The following is a 15074-nucleotide window of genomic DNA, read 5'->3' on the forward strand; positions in this document are numbered from 1 at the left end:
TGTTAGTTCTCTCTAATTGTTCACCATAAGCTGTTACTACTTCCGGTTGTATTGGCGTCTTACTGACAACCATCACCTTGGTCTTTGCGGTGTTTAGCTTGAGTCCATATTCATCACACGTTGTGGTAATCCTATTAATCAGATGTTGAAGTTCTTCATAATTGCTCGCAATTAACACCGTGTCATCCGCATATCTCAAATTATTAATATTGACGCCATTCATTTTGATACCACATTGAGCATTATCCACTGCCTTATTGAAAACAAACTCAGAATAGATGTTAAATATTAGTGGGGACAAAATGCAGCCCTGCCTTACTCCTCTTCGTATTTGAAGTTCTTCAGACGTGTCCTAGCCAATCCTGATGTTTGCACGTTGATGCCAGTAAAGATTTTTGATAATGCGTAGGTCTTTATCATCAATACCCACTTTCTGAAGAATAGCAATCATTTCCGTATGTTTTACCCGATCAAAGGCCTTCTCAAAGTCAATGAAACACATATAAACCGGATGTCCGACATCTCTGCATCTCTGTACCATAACCTGAATACTAAACAGTGCTTCTCTGGTCCCAAGGTTATTGCGGAATCCAAACTGTGTATCACCAAGCTGTTCTTCTATTTTTTGGTACATCCTAGAGTGAAAAATTCGTAGAAATATCTTTAAAACATGACTCATCAAGCTAATGGTTCGGTAGTCACTACATCTTTTCGCGTTTGCTTTTTTAGGTATCGTCACAAAAGTCGACAGCAGCCAATCCGTTGGTATATAGCCAGTTTACATAAAACCCATAAATACAAATAAGAATACAAAATACTTCAAAAATGAACAGTTTTGGTATTTCTTTTGTGCAAACAAGGACTGTCTCGTAGTAGCCCACAAACGCAGTAGTTACCCATCATGTTCTCATTATAGTATCCTTGAAACTGCTGTTCGAAGTTCATTACATCTTGGTGAAAAGGGCTCCCCTTGCAGTTCTGAATAAGCACCCAAGTTGACTCTAAATTTATCCAAGTGAGCATGTAGCATGTGTACTTTAAGGGACATCCTGCGACCCATGACTTTGAAATTGTCAAGCAGATTAGAAATAAGGTTTTTGTAATTGTCAGCCTCTGAAGTTTCGGAAGATTTATTTTAAATATTGTTAAACGAAATAAGCGATGGACTACCCCAGCTAATTGAAATAATATTCGAAAATATTACCTCAATCATCTAAGATAGCCTTCGCTACACCCTTAGCTTAGCTCAGTCACTCAGGTATGTGTTCGTCTTCTCTTAATCTTAGAAATGAACTATGAAAGTTTTAAATGAAAGTAAACAAAACAGTATTTTTAACTAATCATGTTTATTGTTCAATAAAGATATAATAAAAATATGACTTAGTAAATTGCATTAACAAATATATTCAAATTCTTGCCAAAAACTAACAATTCTGGATTATACTTATGGCTTTTGGTATCTGGTGGTAACTTCTTGATGTCGTATGGTACTGCTGTGGACTTCTCTTGACCTGGGCAGATGTTGTGGCCCTAGGTCAGTGCAGCTACGGTCTTGGCGGTGTCGTACTTGGATGTTGGGTGCTGCTGTCATGGTCCCATTGTCATCAACCTTAGTGCGATAGGCTTCGTCGGCGATAGGCTTTTCTGAAGCTCCCAGAGGGAGGACGGTGATCTTATCCAGAAAAATGTAACAGTAAAACACATATCAATCAAGAAGCTAATAACCAAACTGTACCTTTGCCAAATAGTATCCAAAAATAGTAAATTAAACGGAATTTAGATGAGGAGAATAGTTAAAATTTTGATTACTAAACGTGCACATATGTAAATTAAAAAGATAATATATTTAAAACTAAAATACCAGAACACATTTTTAACTATTTATAATGGGAAATAAGCCACAATATTATTAAAAAATGATTTTTATTAAAAATCATTAAAAAATTTTTAATAAAAATCATTTTTTAATAATATTGTGGCTTATTTCCCATTATAAATAGTTAAAATTGTAAAAATGCCACAAGAAAATAGCTTCAGAAAAACCAGAACACATGGTCTGACATTGGAGGTTAGATATAAAAATTTTTAGAAAAACTGTTAGATGGAGAAATGTAATTAAAGGAAAAAAAATAATGATTCCTTACCCCAAGAGAAAGATTATTTGGAAATAGATAAGACCTTATGGGCTCTGTAATTGCCTTTTATAATATTAGCACCACCATTTTGAGAATGAAATATGGGGGGCTGTCACTGTCATTAACACGACATGACAACGAACCTTGGACCGAAATTTGAAATAACGAACATGGAACACAAGAGATGATACAATGTAAATAGGGTTGCCTATAGAACGGGCGCCAAACTAGTTTTTAACGAAAAAGCAAGTTAAAACGAATAGAAGAAAATTATTACTAATGAAATATTAAAGAAAATAAAGTAAAATAATTATTTAAAAATGAAATAACAAAGATGTGACGTTTGTAACGTTACAATATTGAAAGACCTCAGAATCTTAATGAAGAGCATTTATGAACTGCTTCATGATACTTAATTTTTTGTACAATGGAGGCATTAAAGCATGATGGGGTCTACATTTGAGACTCACTCGAATGAGAACATGAGTGCTGCTGATAGTGAAGTACATCGGGTCTACTATCCTATAAGCAAAGGTAATATGGATATTTAGTGTATCCGTGTTGCATTCGCACCAGAAAACCAATTATATGGAAATCCTCTATCACTGATCAGATATACTCTTCATATTCTAAAACTTGAAGCACCATTTTAATGCTCTCTAATTTTTAATTTTCCTTGAGCGTTAAAGAATGAGCCATAGGAAGAGACGGAAATCTATTTCTATTGTGAATAAGAACTGTTTTAAGCTTCTTGTAGAGCTGTCGAACAAAATTTTTTGACTCCGACTTTAATAAGTTCCCCATAAATATAGCACAGAGACTCCATGTCATTTATACACTTTTTGGAAGACATTTTTAGGCCTCGTGACACATCAAATACGTTTATCTACTCTATCTCATATTATTTAGAAGTTTTTAGTTTGTGAAAACTGTCATTATAGATATGTCAATAGCAGTACGTGCAGGGTTTAAAGTGTGCGTGAAGGAGCAATGTATTTTAAACGGGATTTACTTTTTTGCACTGTTTTTTGGCACACTTTCATATAATTAATCAAATGAAGGGTACAGGCAAAGAAGGTGCTATGTCAATTTTTTCAAAAAATGAGTTTCTGGTCCCCTCTGTTAACCAGCGATCTCGACTACCATTTTATAAATCAATCACCGGTATGAACGTGGTCAGTCAGGAACTATAACATTATTTAATTTTTCTAGTTAGGCTAAGAAGGTGGCAAGTCGGCGCAATCCCGGCGAAAATAGGGCTATGTCATATTGTACATGTAGGCTGATGCCATCGCTGTAATTCCAGCAAATTTGGTAAATAAACGAGTTTTCGTCAATGCATAAATAATTAACAAACACCAGAGCACTTCTTTGCCTGTACCTGTTAAATATTCTTAACTTTCGCGTTGTCATGGTGATGACATTACAGCAATCAATTACAACAAAAGTTTTGACAGTTTTGTGGTTTGAAAGTTTGAATTTTTAAATATCAAAGTTTTAAAATTTTTGAATAGAAATGTATTTCAATGAAGAAGAGTTGTAGTTTTTTTATTTGTTTATCGTAGATAAAATATTGTATAAAACTGTGGGTGAAGTAGTTTTTGCGCACTTACGTGATGTATAGCACTTGCTCCGCTGTCGCTCGTGCTCTAAACATCGCGTACGTTTCATAAATAACTGTTTCATAAATAACTATATTCCATTGCAATGCTCACGCGCACACTACCATGTGAATTCGCCTTTTCTCACTTCACACTCCCTCACTTCTAACACAGTCTTCCTCAACCCTCATCGTCAATACAACAGCTCCCCAAAACATCCGTCAAATACTGTATATTTATTTTTCATTATCTAAAGGTACAAAAGCAAACTTTATTTATTATTTATGGAGTTTCTCCTTCATTTTCTATGTATATATGCTTTTTTTCATGAGAATCTTTCAGTGCGTCACAGTTTTTCGATTTCTTTCTAACGCATTAAATTGCATTTGACAGAAAAAAACGCACGTCGGTGATTACATTTCGTCGGTGACATTTATAACATTTATTCTAGTTGTCAATAGATGGCGCTATAATCGAAAAGAAATTATTTACTAATTATATAATATACCTACGAATATAATCTGTACAATTTATAAGACTATATAAATCAAAGAAAATACCATTTTATAAATGCAATAAATACAATTGATTTGATTTTATGCCAAATTGCAAATAAAATGTGACAACTGTCAGATTTAACTAAAATGTCATGTCACTAAAATGTATATTATCACCAGTGGCGGTCTCAGAGTCAGGTTTTGGGAGGGGCGATGGTCTGTTGCAGGGAGGCCTGCAGCCCCCCAGCCGGAAAGGGGGTCCGGAAAATTTTTAAAAATATGGCAAGATTTTGAGAGTTTTAAAGTCATTTTATTCATTTGAACAGTTGATGGACCGAATATGGACTGACTGTCACTTAGTGGTTGTGACGAACGGAGAAAAAGGAAATCACTTATTATTATTACAATTAGTATGAGTGGAAACAGTTTTACACTATAATAAAAAATAAAAAAGCTAGCCTCTAAAGCTTGTTGTAAATATTGTTCGGCTAACTTACAAATAAAATATTCAAAATATATTTTGTATTCTTGTGATTGTATCAAAAACCAATTTAGAACTATTGAAAACAACTCAAAGTCTAATAGAAAAGGTTTGTGGGTGATAGTATTTTTCAATGGCAAGCCTCTGAAGCAAGTCTCATCTTTCTAAACCTTTGACGATTTAGGTGGTTTTACTTTATCACGAACAAACGTCAAACTTCAGAGGTTTGGTCTTACAATGTTAGTTTTACGCTTGAATTGAAAGATCTCAAAACACATTTTACCTTTTAAAATGTTAAAATTTACAATAAATATACAATACAAATTAGTCTATTAGAATGGAAAAAAGGAGGTTCACATTATACATTGTAATAGTTTTATTAGGTTATAAGTAATAAAATAACAAGTTATAAGGTTTTAAAAAGAATGTAATTACAAATCGAATTCAAGTCTTCGATGGCCACTTTTGGCGAATCGTTCTAAAACTTTCGTTGGGTCTACAGGGATGTCTCGATGGGCATGGAGTAAAGCAAGTCCAGTGAACCTGTCTTGACGCATCCGTGTTCTTAGCCACGACTTTATTGTCTTTAGAGATTGAAAGCTACGCTCTGCAGAAGCATTGCTGATGGGAAGTGTAGCTAAGACTAGAAGTAGCTTGCTGACTGTAGGGAACAAATCTCTGTTACAACTGTCTAACGCGTCCAGCGCTGTTTTTGGAAATTCGTCCGTGTCTTTCCATTGCATTTCCCAAAGCTGTAGTTCACCTTTCAATAAGCATTTCATTTCAGCTTGAGACATATCAAAAAGTTCACTGTACCTCCTTACTAAACACTCAATTTTTTCAGACATGTCCTGAACAGAGTTGGTTATCAGGTATTCAGGCATGCATACGTGAAGATTGTACAACTCCAATGTTTCTTCAGGAAAACGAGACTTTGTGTCTTCTATTACAGAGTCTAGAATGGGAAGGAACACTGATACTCTAAAGTATGTCTCTGGGTCTTTAGTTGCGTGGTTGGCTCGATTCTTCTGCACTTGTGATATTCTTGGAATACTAATATCAAAATTTGTCTTCTCGGCGATGTCCTTTGCTTCTTGGAACAAATCTTTAAAGCAAACAATCGCTGTGTTCCGTTGATTGGCAAGTGCTTTGGTCATGTCCGTAAAATGTTGCGTAAAATCGCAATATTTTACTATAAATACAAAATAATGAAGGTAAATTTGATAGGCTGTACATAATACGTTGTACTCCGTACCCTCAAAAGGCACTCAGTTTTCTTAAAATGTTACGTTTGTTTGTGAGTTAATAGCCTAAGCGGTAGGCCTGTGAATAATTCTCTATAGACTACGGTACACCAAAACTACAGGTTTTCTTTTAAACCCTTAAGTTAAACCCAATGCAGCTAAAGATATAAATACGAATGAGTTAATGACATAATTAAAACAAACTTACCATGTCTATGTCGTCTTTTGCAGTTGCACATGGAAAAGGAAACGCTTGAGCAAACTGACACTTATAGCCCTTTGACTTTGCCAGGCATTGATACACGGCCAATATGTAGCAACTAGCAAGGCTAGCAAGCAACGTCTGACTGAAGAAGATTTGTTCTATTCTCTGTGATTTATACAGTGTTGCCACTGCCACTGTGACTTCAACGACAACATTACAGAAACGTCACTGTACCGTATTTGATGTTGTTACGTTATATCAAAACTAACCGTAGGCTATTAAAATAATCTGTCTACGGACGTTTTCACACTGTTAGATTATTTTGTCCAATAATAGCAATGCATTAGTTCGATCTCACACTTCGGATTAATATGTATATTAACTTCTCAATTTTTCAGAAAACTAAGGTTTCTGGGGGGGCGTTCGCCCCCGTCGCCCCCCCCTTGAGACCGCCACTGATTATCACGGACTTACCTTTTTTTCTATCATTTGTGACCCACTGAAAAATGCTCATGAAAAGAAGATTAAAACGAAAATATGTACTAAATAACTGACTCAAAAAATTATTTTATCTACTCTATGTCATATTATGTATAAGTTTTTAGTTTGTGAAAACTGTCATTATAGATAGCAGTGCGTGAAAGGTTTAAAATGTGCGTGAAGTATTTTAAATGGGATTTACTTTTCCGCACTGTTTTTGGCACATTTTCATATTATCAAATATCCTTAACTTTCGCGTTGTCATGGTGATGACAATACAAGCAATGACTTACAACAAAATTTTTGACAGTTTTGTGGTTTGAAACATAGACTTATATATTATCATAGACAGAGTGTCATTCAGAGCGAAGTGACGACACCATCTTTTTTATTTGAATTAGCGCTGTTTCATTCTTACGCATAGTAAAGCTGCGACAGTTGTCCTCCCCTTCCGTGCCTATACTCACACTTAATGTCATCTTAGTTTCTCGATACAATGTGCTAGAAAAAGATACTGCAAACCAGTCCATGAGATCTTGTCGTCAGGAAGCGCGGATGGTAGGCTCACTCTATGTTAATATAATACCTCTATGGTTTGAAAGTAGTTAGGATTTTTAAATGTCAAAGTTCTAAAAATTGTAGAATAGAAATGAATTCCAGTGACGAAGAGTTACAGTTTTTTTATTTGTTTATCGTAGATAAAATATTGTATGAAACTGTGCGTGAAGTACTTTTTGCGAACTTAGGCGATGTATAGCATTCGCTCCGTTGTTGCTCGTGCTCTAAACATCGCGTGCATCCAAAAAAGCATACTTCACGAATTTTTTCATAAATAACTATTTTTGACCTATGTTATTATTAATACAAAAGTATTTAAATATATTCTTTATTACATTTATTTTATTCGATTTCTTTCTAACGCATTAAATTGCATTTGACAGAAAAAAACGCACGTCGGTGATTACATTTCGTCGGTGACATTTATAACATTTATTCTAGTTGTCAATAGATGGCGCTATAATCGAAAAGAAATTATTTACTAATTATATAATATATCTACGAATATAATCTGTACAATTTATAAGACTATATAAATCAAAGAAAATACCATTTTATAAATGCAATAAATACAATTGATTTGATTTTATGCCAAATTGCAAATAAAATGTGACAACTGTCAGATTTAACTAAAATGTCATGTCACTAAAATGTATATTATCAAGGACTTACCTTTTTTTCTATCATTTGTGACCCACTGAAAAATGCTCATGAAAAGAAGATTAAAACGAAAATATGTACTAAATAACTGACTCAAAAAATTATTTTATCTACTCTATGTCATATTATGTATAAGTTTTTAGTTTGTGAAAACTGTCATTATAGATAGCAGTGCGTGAAAGGTTTAAAATGTGCGTGAAGTATTTTAAATGGGATTTACTTTTTCGCACTGTTTTTGGCACATTTTCATATTATCAAATATCCTTAACTTTCGCGTTGTCATGGTGATGACAATACAAGCAATGACTTACAACAAAATTTTTGACAGTTTTGTGGTTTGAAACATAGACTTATATATTATCATAGACAGAGTGTCATTCAGAGCGAAGTGACGACACCATCTTTTTTATTTGAATTAGCGCTGTTTCATTCTTACGCATAGTAAAGCTGCGACAGTTGTCCTCCCCTTCCGTGCCTATACTCACACTTAATGTCATCTTAGTTTCTCGATACAATGTGCTAGAAAAAGATACTGCAAACCAGTCCATGAGATCTTGTCGTCAGGAAGCGCGGATGGTAGGCTCACTCTATGTTAATATAATACCTCTATGGTTTGAAAGTAGTTAGGATTTTTAAATGTCAAAGTTCTAAAAATTGTAGAATAGAAATGAATTCCAGTGACGAAGAGTTACAGTTTTTTTATTTCTTTATCGTAGATAAAATATTGTATGAAACTGTGCGTGAAGTACTTTTTGCGAACTTAGGCGATGTATAGCATTCGCTCCGTTGTTGCTCGTGCTCTAAACATCGCGTGCATCCAAAAAAGCATACTTCACGAATTTTTTCATAAATAACTATTTTTGACCTATGTTATTATTAATACAAAAGTATTTAAATATATTCTTTATTACATTTATTTTGTTTTTCAGCCTATTCTACCATTGTGATAAAGGACATGACAGTTCCTCAATCAATTGAACTAAACAGTACTGTGGACCATGCCGACTTTGACTGCAATTATGAAGCAGTGAATGAATCTGATATAGAAGTTAAATGGTTCTTTAATGGTGATGTTGAACAAGTTTATCAATGGCTTCCAGGATACAATACCACAGGTAATAGTTCTTTATAATATAAGTTAAATATAAGCAAAGTATACTGTGGACACTGATTTTTCTAGTGGTGTATGTTTAAAAGCAAGCAGCCATATTCCAATACTAAACATGCTATTTACTATGCTAAAAATTTAAACATTGGATTAAAAGCGTTAAAACATATCCTAGTGCTGATGCAGACTTCGACCACAATTTACTTCTTGCCAACGTTAACAGTAAACTAAAACAACGGAAATACAGTAAAATTCACAGAGTAGAATTATTGTCAAAGATTAAAGGTGAAAAATGTCTGTCAGTGGCGTAGAATTTGGAAAGGGTAAACTATTCACTTTCCCCGTCGTACGCCTCTGGTAGTAGCCAGAAACGTTTGTTTAAGGGGAACGGAGCAAAATGCAAAATTTTGACGCATATCAAAATTTTCAATGTGTTTTAAATGTATTAATTTTTTTCGAATCCTGAGAAAACTAATAAATATTTTTGAAAAATTTAAACGCAGAATGAAAGATTACGTTATTTCCGAGGACCAAAAGTCCGTGAAAGCTTCTATAACTTTTATTTTAATAAGTTACAGGGGTGAAAATAAAAGAGAAAACAGTGTGATATTTAATTGCAAATATTTCATTCAAAAGAAACTTTTTATTTATTCTAAGGGACTTTCGGCCCTCGGTAATAAAGTAGTATTTCATACTGCATTTAAATTTTTCAAAAATCCTTCTTAGTTTTCTCAGGATTCGAAAAAAATGAATACATTTAAAACACATTGAGAATTTTGGCATGCGTTAAAATTTTGCATTTTGCTCCGTTACTCTTACATAATTTAATAGGGTGTACAATACCTACATTTGCTGCGAAATATGACAAGGATATGTCAAACGGTTTTAAAGTACTGGGTACAAATAGTTTTTAGTTTTTAAATAAAACACCCTGTAACTCAGTAAGGAGCCACATTTTAATTAAGTGATTTATGTTAAATCCTAATATTTTGAGCCCAAGAATCTACAGTTAAAACATTTCCAATTATTTACGAAACACCCTGTATATTAATTGTTTTACATATTATACAGGGTGTCCCGAAAAGCTTGGTCATAAATTATACCACAGATTCTGGGGTCAAAAATAGGTTGATTGAACTTCACTTACATATACAATAGTGCACACAAAATGAAAATCGATTTTTTTTCATATATCGAAACTCTTAAAGATTTTTTATTGAAAATAGACATGTGGAACTTTTATGGCAGCAACATCTTAAAAAAAAATAAAGTGAACACCCCACAAAAATTTTATGGGGGTTTTGTTTTCTTAAACCCCCCAAACTTTTGTGTACGTTCCAATTAAATTGTTATTGTGGCACCATTAGGTAAACACAATGTTTTTAAAACTTTTTTCCTCTTAGTACTTTTTTGTTAAGCCAGTGTTTATCGAGATATTTTGAATATTTGTCGAATCCACCACATATTTGTATATCGTTAAGTATGATTATAGACTATAGACACCTATTAATAATCTGAAAATTTATTTATAACTTATATTTTTAGGTATATCTTGAAAAAGAAGCCACATGTCGATAAAAGGTGACTTATCAAAAAAAGACTAAGAGGCAAAAAAGTTTTAAAAACACTGTGTTTAACTAGTGGTACCACAATAATAGTTTAATTGGAACGTACACAATCATTTCGAGGGTTTAAAGGAACAAAACCCCCATAAAATTTTTATGTAAATATATTAAAAAAGAAGCCGCATCTCGATAAAAACTGGCTTATCATAAAAATACTAACAGGCAAAAAGTTTTACAAAGGTTGGTTTTAACTAATGGTATTACAATAATGAATTAATCGGAAGGTACACAAAAGTTTGGGCGGGTTTAAGGTAACAAAACCCCCATAAAATTTTATGGGGCGGACAAATTTTACTATAATTTTGTTTTAAGATGTTCTTGCCATAAGAATGATACATGTCCATTTTCAATAAAAAATCTCTAATAGTTTTCGATATATTGAAAAAAATCGATTTTCATTTTGTAACTTTAAAGGGCTGTAACTTTTTTTATGAGCACATTTATACTAAGGTAAGTTAGGTTCAACCGAACTAATTTCGACCCTAGAATGTGTGGTATAATTTATGACCAATCTTTTCGGGACACCCTGTATAGTAATAATTTAACTAATGTTTGCACTAAAGTTGTTTTCTGTTAGGTTATGGAATGAATTCGCTTCGAGATAAGCTGGATATAGAGTATAAGGCAACAAACGATAGCGATACGGAGTACCGAGGATTTCGAATAAAACATATTGGAAGAGAATTGACAGGGAATTATACTTGTAAAGTCAGCAGCGACACCCACGAAGCATACGATACAAGGCAAATGGTTATTTATAGTAAGTAACCTAGCAAATTATACAGATGAAATAAATGTCAATAACGATTCAAGTAAACTGTTAACCCAGATATGAAAATACCACTTGCGATTTGTAGTCGCGCGATTGTTATGTCGCGAAGATTGAACACATTCTTTCACATACAAGTCAATCCACGATTATTTAGTCGCAAATGGATTGACTTGTATTTGATACAATGTGTTCAATTTTCGCGACAAAACAATCGCGCGACTACAAATCGCAAGTAAAGTCCGGCGATAAGAACAATATTCCAACAACGCATCTCAGTTCACCCATCTGAATCGTTATCATTGTGCACTCTAATACAGAGTATGGTGTAAAACAAACTGAAAATAAGCAGTTTCGTTTTGATTCAAATCGAGTCTCTTGCAATCCCCTGACACATGTTTCTAGGTTTATCAATGGGGCTTTGCAAGAAACTGTTATATCTGTGATGACTATGAGTTCCTTGCAACGCCTCTATGATAACGGGTAAACCTAGAAGCACATGCCAGCGGATGGCAAGAGACTTAATTTGAATCAAAACGAAACCGTTTATTTTCATTTTGTTTTACACCATACCCTGTATTAGAGTACACAATGATAACGATTCAGATAGGTAAACTGAGATACTTTGTTGGAATATTTTCCTACGCGTCGCCCGTTTGGTATTTTCGTATCTGGGTATTAGGGCAGTGAATGAGGGTATTTGGCTCCGAATTCCATCCTACTACATCGATTTACTTCATATTTTCACAGTAAGTAGGGACTAGCTCAAGAAACAAAGTCTACCCTATGCCGATGTGCGCTTTTATCTTGGGGTGGTTCCTACCCCTTCTCGGGGGTTAAAAATGTTTTGGTTAAAATAGCCGCGGAAGAGGCTAGAAAACCTAATTTTAAGCTAAAACTGTTCTATAATTATTTTTTGAAAACTCAATACTTTTTGAGTTATTCGTGGTTGAAAATTGGCCATTTTCATTGAAAAATGACACCTTTACGGACGGATTTTGCGAATACCTTAAAAACTATGCATCTAACAAAAAAACTATATAAAATATTTCTGTAGATTATAAAAAGCCAAAGCGATTCGTTCCTTCATAAATCTTCTAGTTAAAATACAAAGAGGAATATGGTACGTAAAAAGAGTTTGTTTTTTTGCTGCATGCTCAAATCGGTGTATTCAACTTGAAGTAAAGAGGAACTGTCGATTTTAGGTGTATAATGATCCTAATAACTTTTGTAGTGCTTGAAAAGGCCTTTAAAATGAGCAATACTAAATGTCGATTACATTCAAACTAAGCGAGATATTCTGCAAAAAAGTTGATGACTAATGCATTTTAAGAAGAAATGAGAAGTATATTTAACCCCTCATCCATCAGAATATAAATACATCGTTTTCCTTCTACAATATTTTTATTATAGCATTATTTCTATGTTTAAAAAGTTGGACTGGATTAAAATGAGTGGTTTTTGAAAAAAATAAGATCAAATTATAGAGCGCATTTTTAAATTTTCTTAAAAATCTTCCTTTTCCTCCATGTAACTCGAAAAAGATAAGAGATGCGAAAAAAGACACCACACAAGAATGTGGGGCTTTTTCAGATAAAAATTTGCTTTTTATTTTCCATTACTGTATCTCTTATCATTTTCAAGTTACATGGAGAAAAAGGAATATTTTTAAGAAAATTTAAAAATTCACTCTATAATTTGATCTTTTTTTTTTTGAAACCATTCATTTTAAACCCGTCCAACTTTGTGAACATAGAAATAACACTATAATAAAAGGTATTGTGTAAAGAAAACGATGCATTTACATTTTGGTGGATGAGGGTTAAAATTACTTCTCATTTTTTCTTAAAATAGATTAGTTATCAATTTTTTTTGCAGCATATCTCGCTTAGTTTTTAATATAATGAACCTTTAATATAGCTCATTTTAAAGGTCTTTTCAAGAACTACAAAAGGTATTAGTAGCATTATACACCTTAAATCGACCGTTTCTCTGTTATTTCAAGTTGAATACACCCATTTGAGAATGTACCAAAAAACAAACTATTTTCACCTACCATATCTCTTTTTGTATTATAACTAGAACATTTATGAAGGCAAGCGTCTCTTTGTTTTTTTTATAAACCACAAAAATGTTTAATATAGTTTTTTTAGTTAGATGCATAGTTTTTAAGGTATTCGCAAAAATCCGTTCGAAAAGGTATTATGTTTCAATGAAAATGGCCAATTTTCAACCACGAATATCTCAAAAAGTATTGAGTTTAAAAAAAATTATAGAACAGTTTTTGCTTAGAATTAGGTTCTATAGCGAATTCCTTGGTAATTTTAACCAAAAAATGTTGCACCCTTAAGAAGGGGCGGGAACCACCCCCAATATACGGTTTTTCAATTTTTTTATTTTTTGCTTTTTAGTTGATTTTTTTATAATATGTTTAAATTTAGTCACTGGTAACTAAAGAAAAGCGTTTCTTAAAAATATTTTTTTCATATTTTTTTATTTTTTACTTTTTAGTCTTACACTTTTCAAACATTAAAATATATCGCCATGTTTATTAAAGTATGTATAAAACATTATGATGCACATACATGAAAAGTACTCGGAATTGGCAACAAATTTGAAACTTTATTGTTTATTTATGAAGCATAACTTAAACAATTAAAGTAAAAAGTGAAATTATGTATAGTTCATATAATTAGCTAAAATTTGTAAAAGTTTCAAGTTTCTTCATTGTAAAAAACAAGAAAATTTAAGCACTTTCCGTTAAAATCGTTTATTTAAACAATTAATAAACAAAAATTTTTTTATTGACTATTCGTGTATTGTTCCCGCGAATGCATATGTCTGCAAATTTTTAGTCATTTGCCTTGAAGAAAAGGCAGTCAAATTAACGTCCAAAGATTTGACCCAAACGATTGAACTAAAGAAAAGCGTTTAATTAATTAATACGACAAAACAAATTCTAATGTTAATTGTAGCACAAAACGTCTCTACCGGTGGTTTTTCTAAGACTACGATAAAAACGCGAATTTTTTGAATTCGAGTTTTGGTTGAAGTTTTGTTTCGTATCGTATTGAAATTTGACACGAATAAACGCCGATTTATATATAAACAAATATATGGGCGTTCAAAATTTGAAACTTAATTGTTTATTTATGAAGCATAACGTAAACAATTAACGTAAAATGTGAAATTATGTATAGTTCATATCATTAGCTGCAATCCGTAAAAGTTTAAAGTTTCTACATTGTAAAAAACAAGAGAATTTAAGCATTTTCCATTAAAATCTTTTTTTTTATTTAAACAATAAAAAAAATTTATTGACTATTCGTGTATTGTTCCCGCGAATGTATATGTCTGCAAATTTTCATTCATTTGCATTGAAGAAAAGTCAGTCAAATTAACGTCTAAAGATTTGATGCAAACTATTGAAGTAAAGAAGAGCGTTTTAAAAGGACGCAATTATTTTAAGTATTAACATTAATATTTTTATTTGTAAAATGTATACACTATGTGTTCTTGATAACCATTAGGTATAATATAGGTATAGTATTTATTAACAAAGTAAGTAGATAACCTGTAATGAGTAGGTAGAATAAGAACTAACAAATTGTAATATTATTATAATAACCATGTTTTACTGATTGACAATTTCTTTAATATATTATTTACTTTTAATTGAGACTGGACGAATGACTATAGTCCAAGCCAAAA

General features: G+C 32.6%; 1 protein-coding gene across 3 annotated transcripts in view; it reads left to right on the forward strand.

Annotated features, from left to right (window-relative positions):
- Positions 1-15074, forward strand: part of LOC114339249 (uncharacterized) — a 154158-nt gene that overhangs the window by 74565 nt on the left and 64519 nt on the right. For all 3 annotated transcript variants that reach the window (XM_028289871.2, XM_028289874.2, XM_028289872.2), the window contains exons 2-3: positions 8791-8976; positions 11172-11354. In XM_028289871.2, the coding sequence (XP_028145672.1) occupies positions 8791-8976; positions 11172-11354 (369 nt within the window). The remainder of the gene's footprint in view (positions 1-8790; positions 8977-11171; positions 11355-15074) is intronic.

This window comes from Diabrotica virgifera, chromosome 9 (genome assembly GCF_917563875.1).
Source record: "Diabrotica virgifera virgifera chromosome 9, PGI_DIABVI_V3a".
In the NCBI taxonomy this organism is placed as follows: Eukaryota; Metazoa; Arthropoda; class Insecta; order Coleoptera; family Chrysomelidae; genus Diabrotica; species Diabrotica virgifera.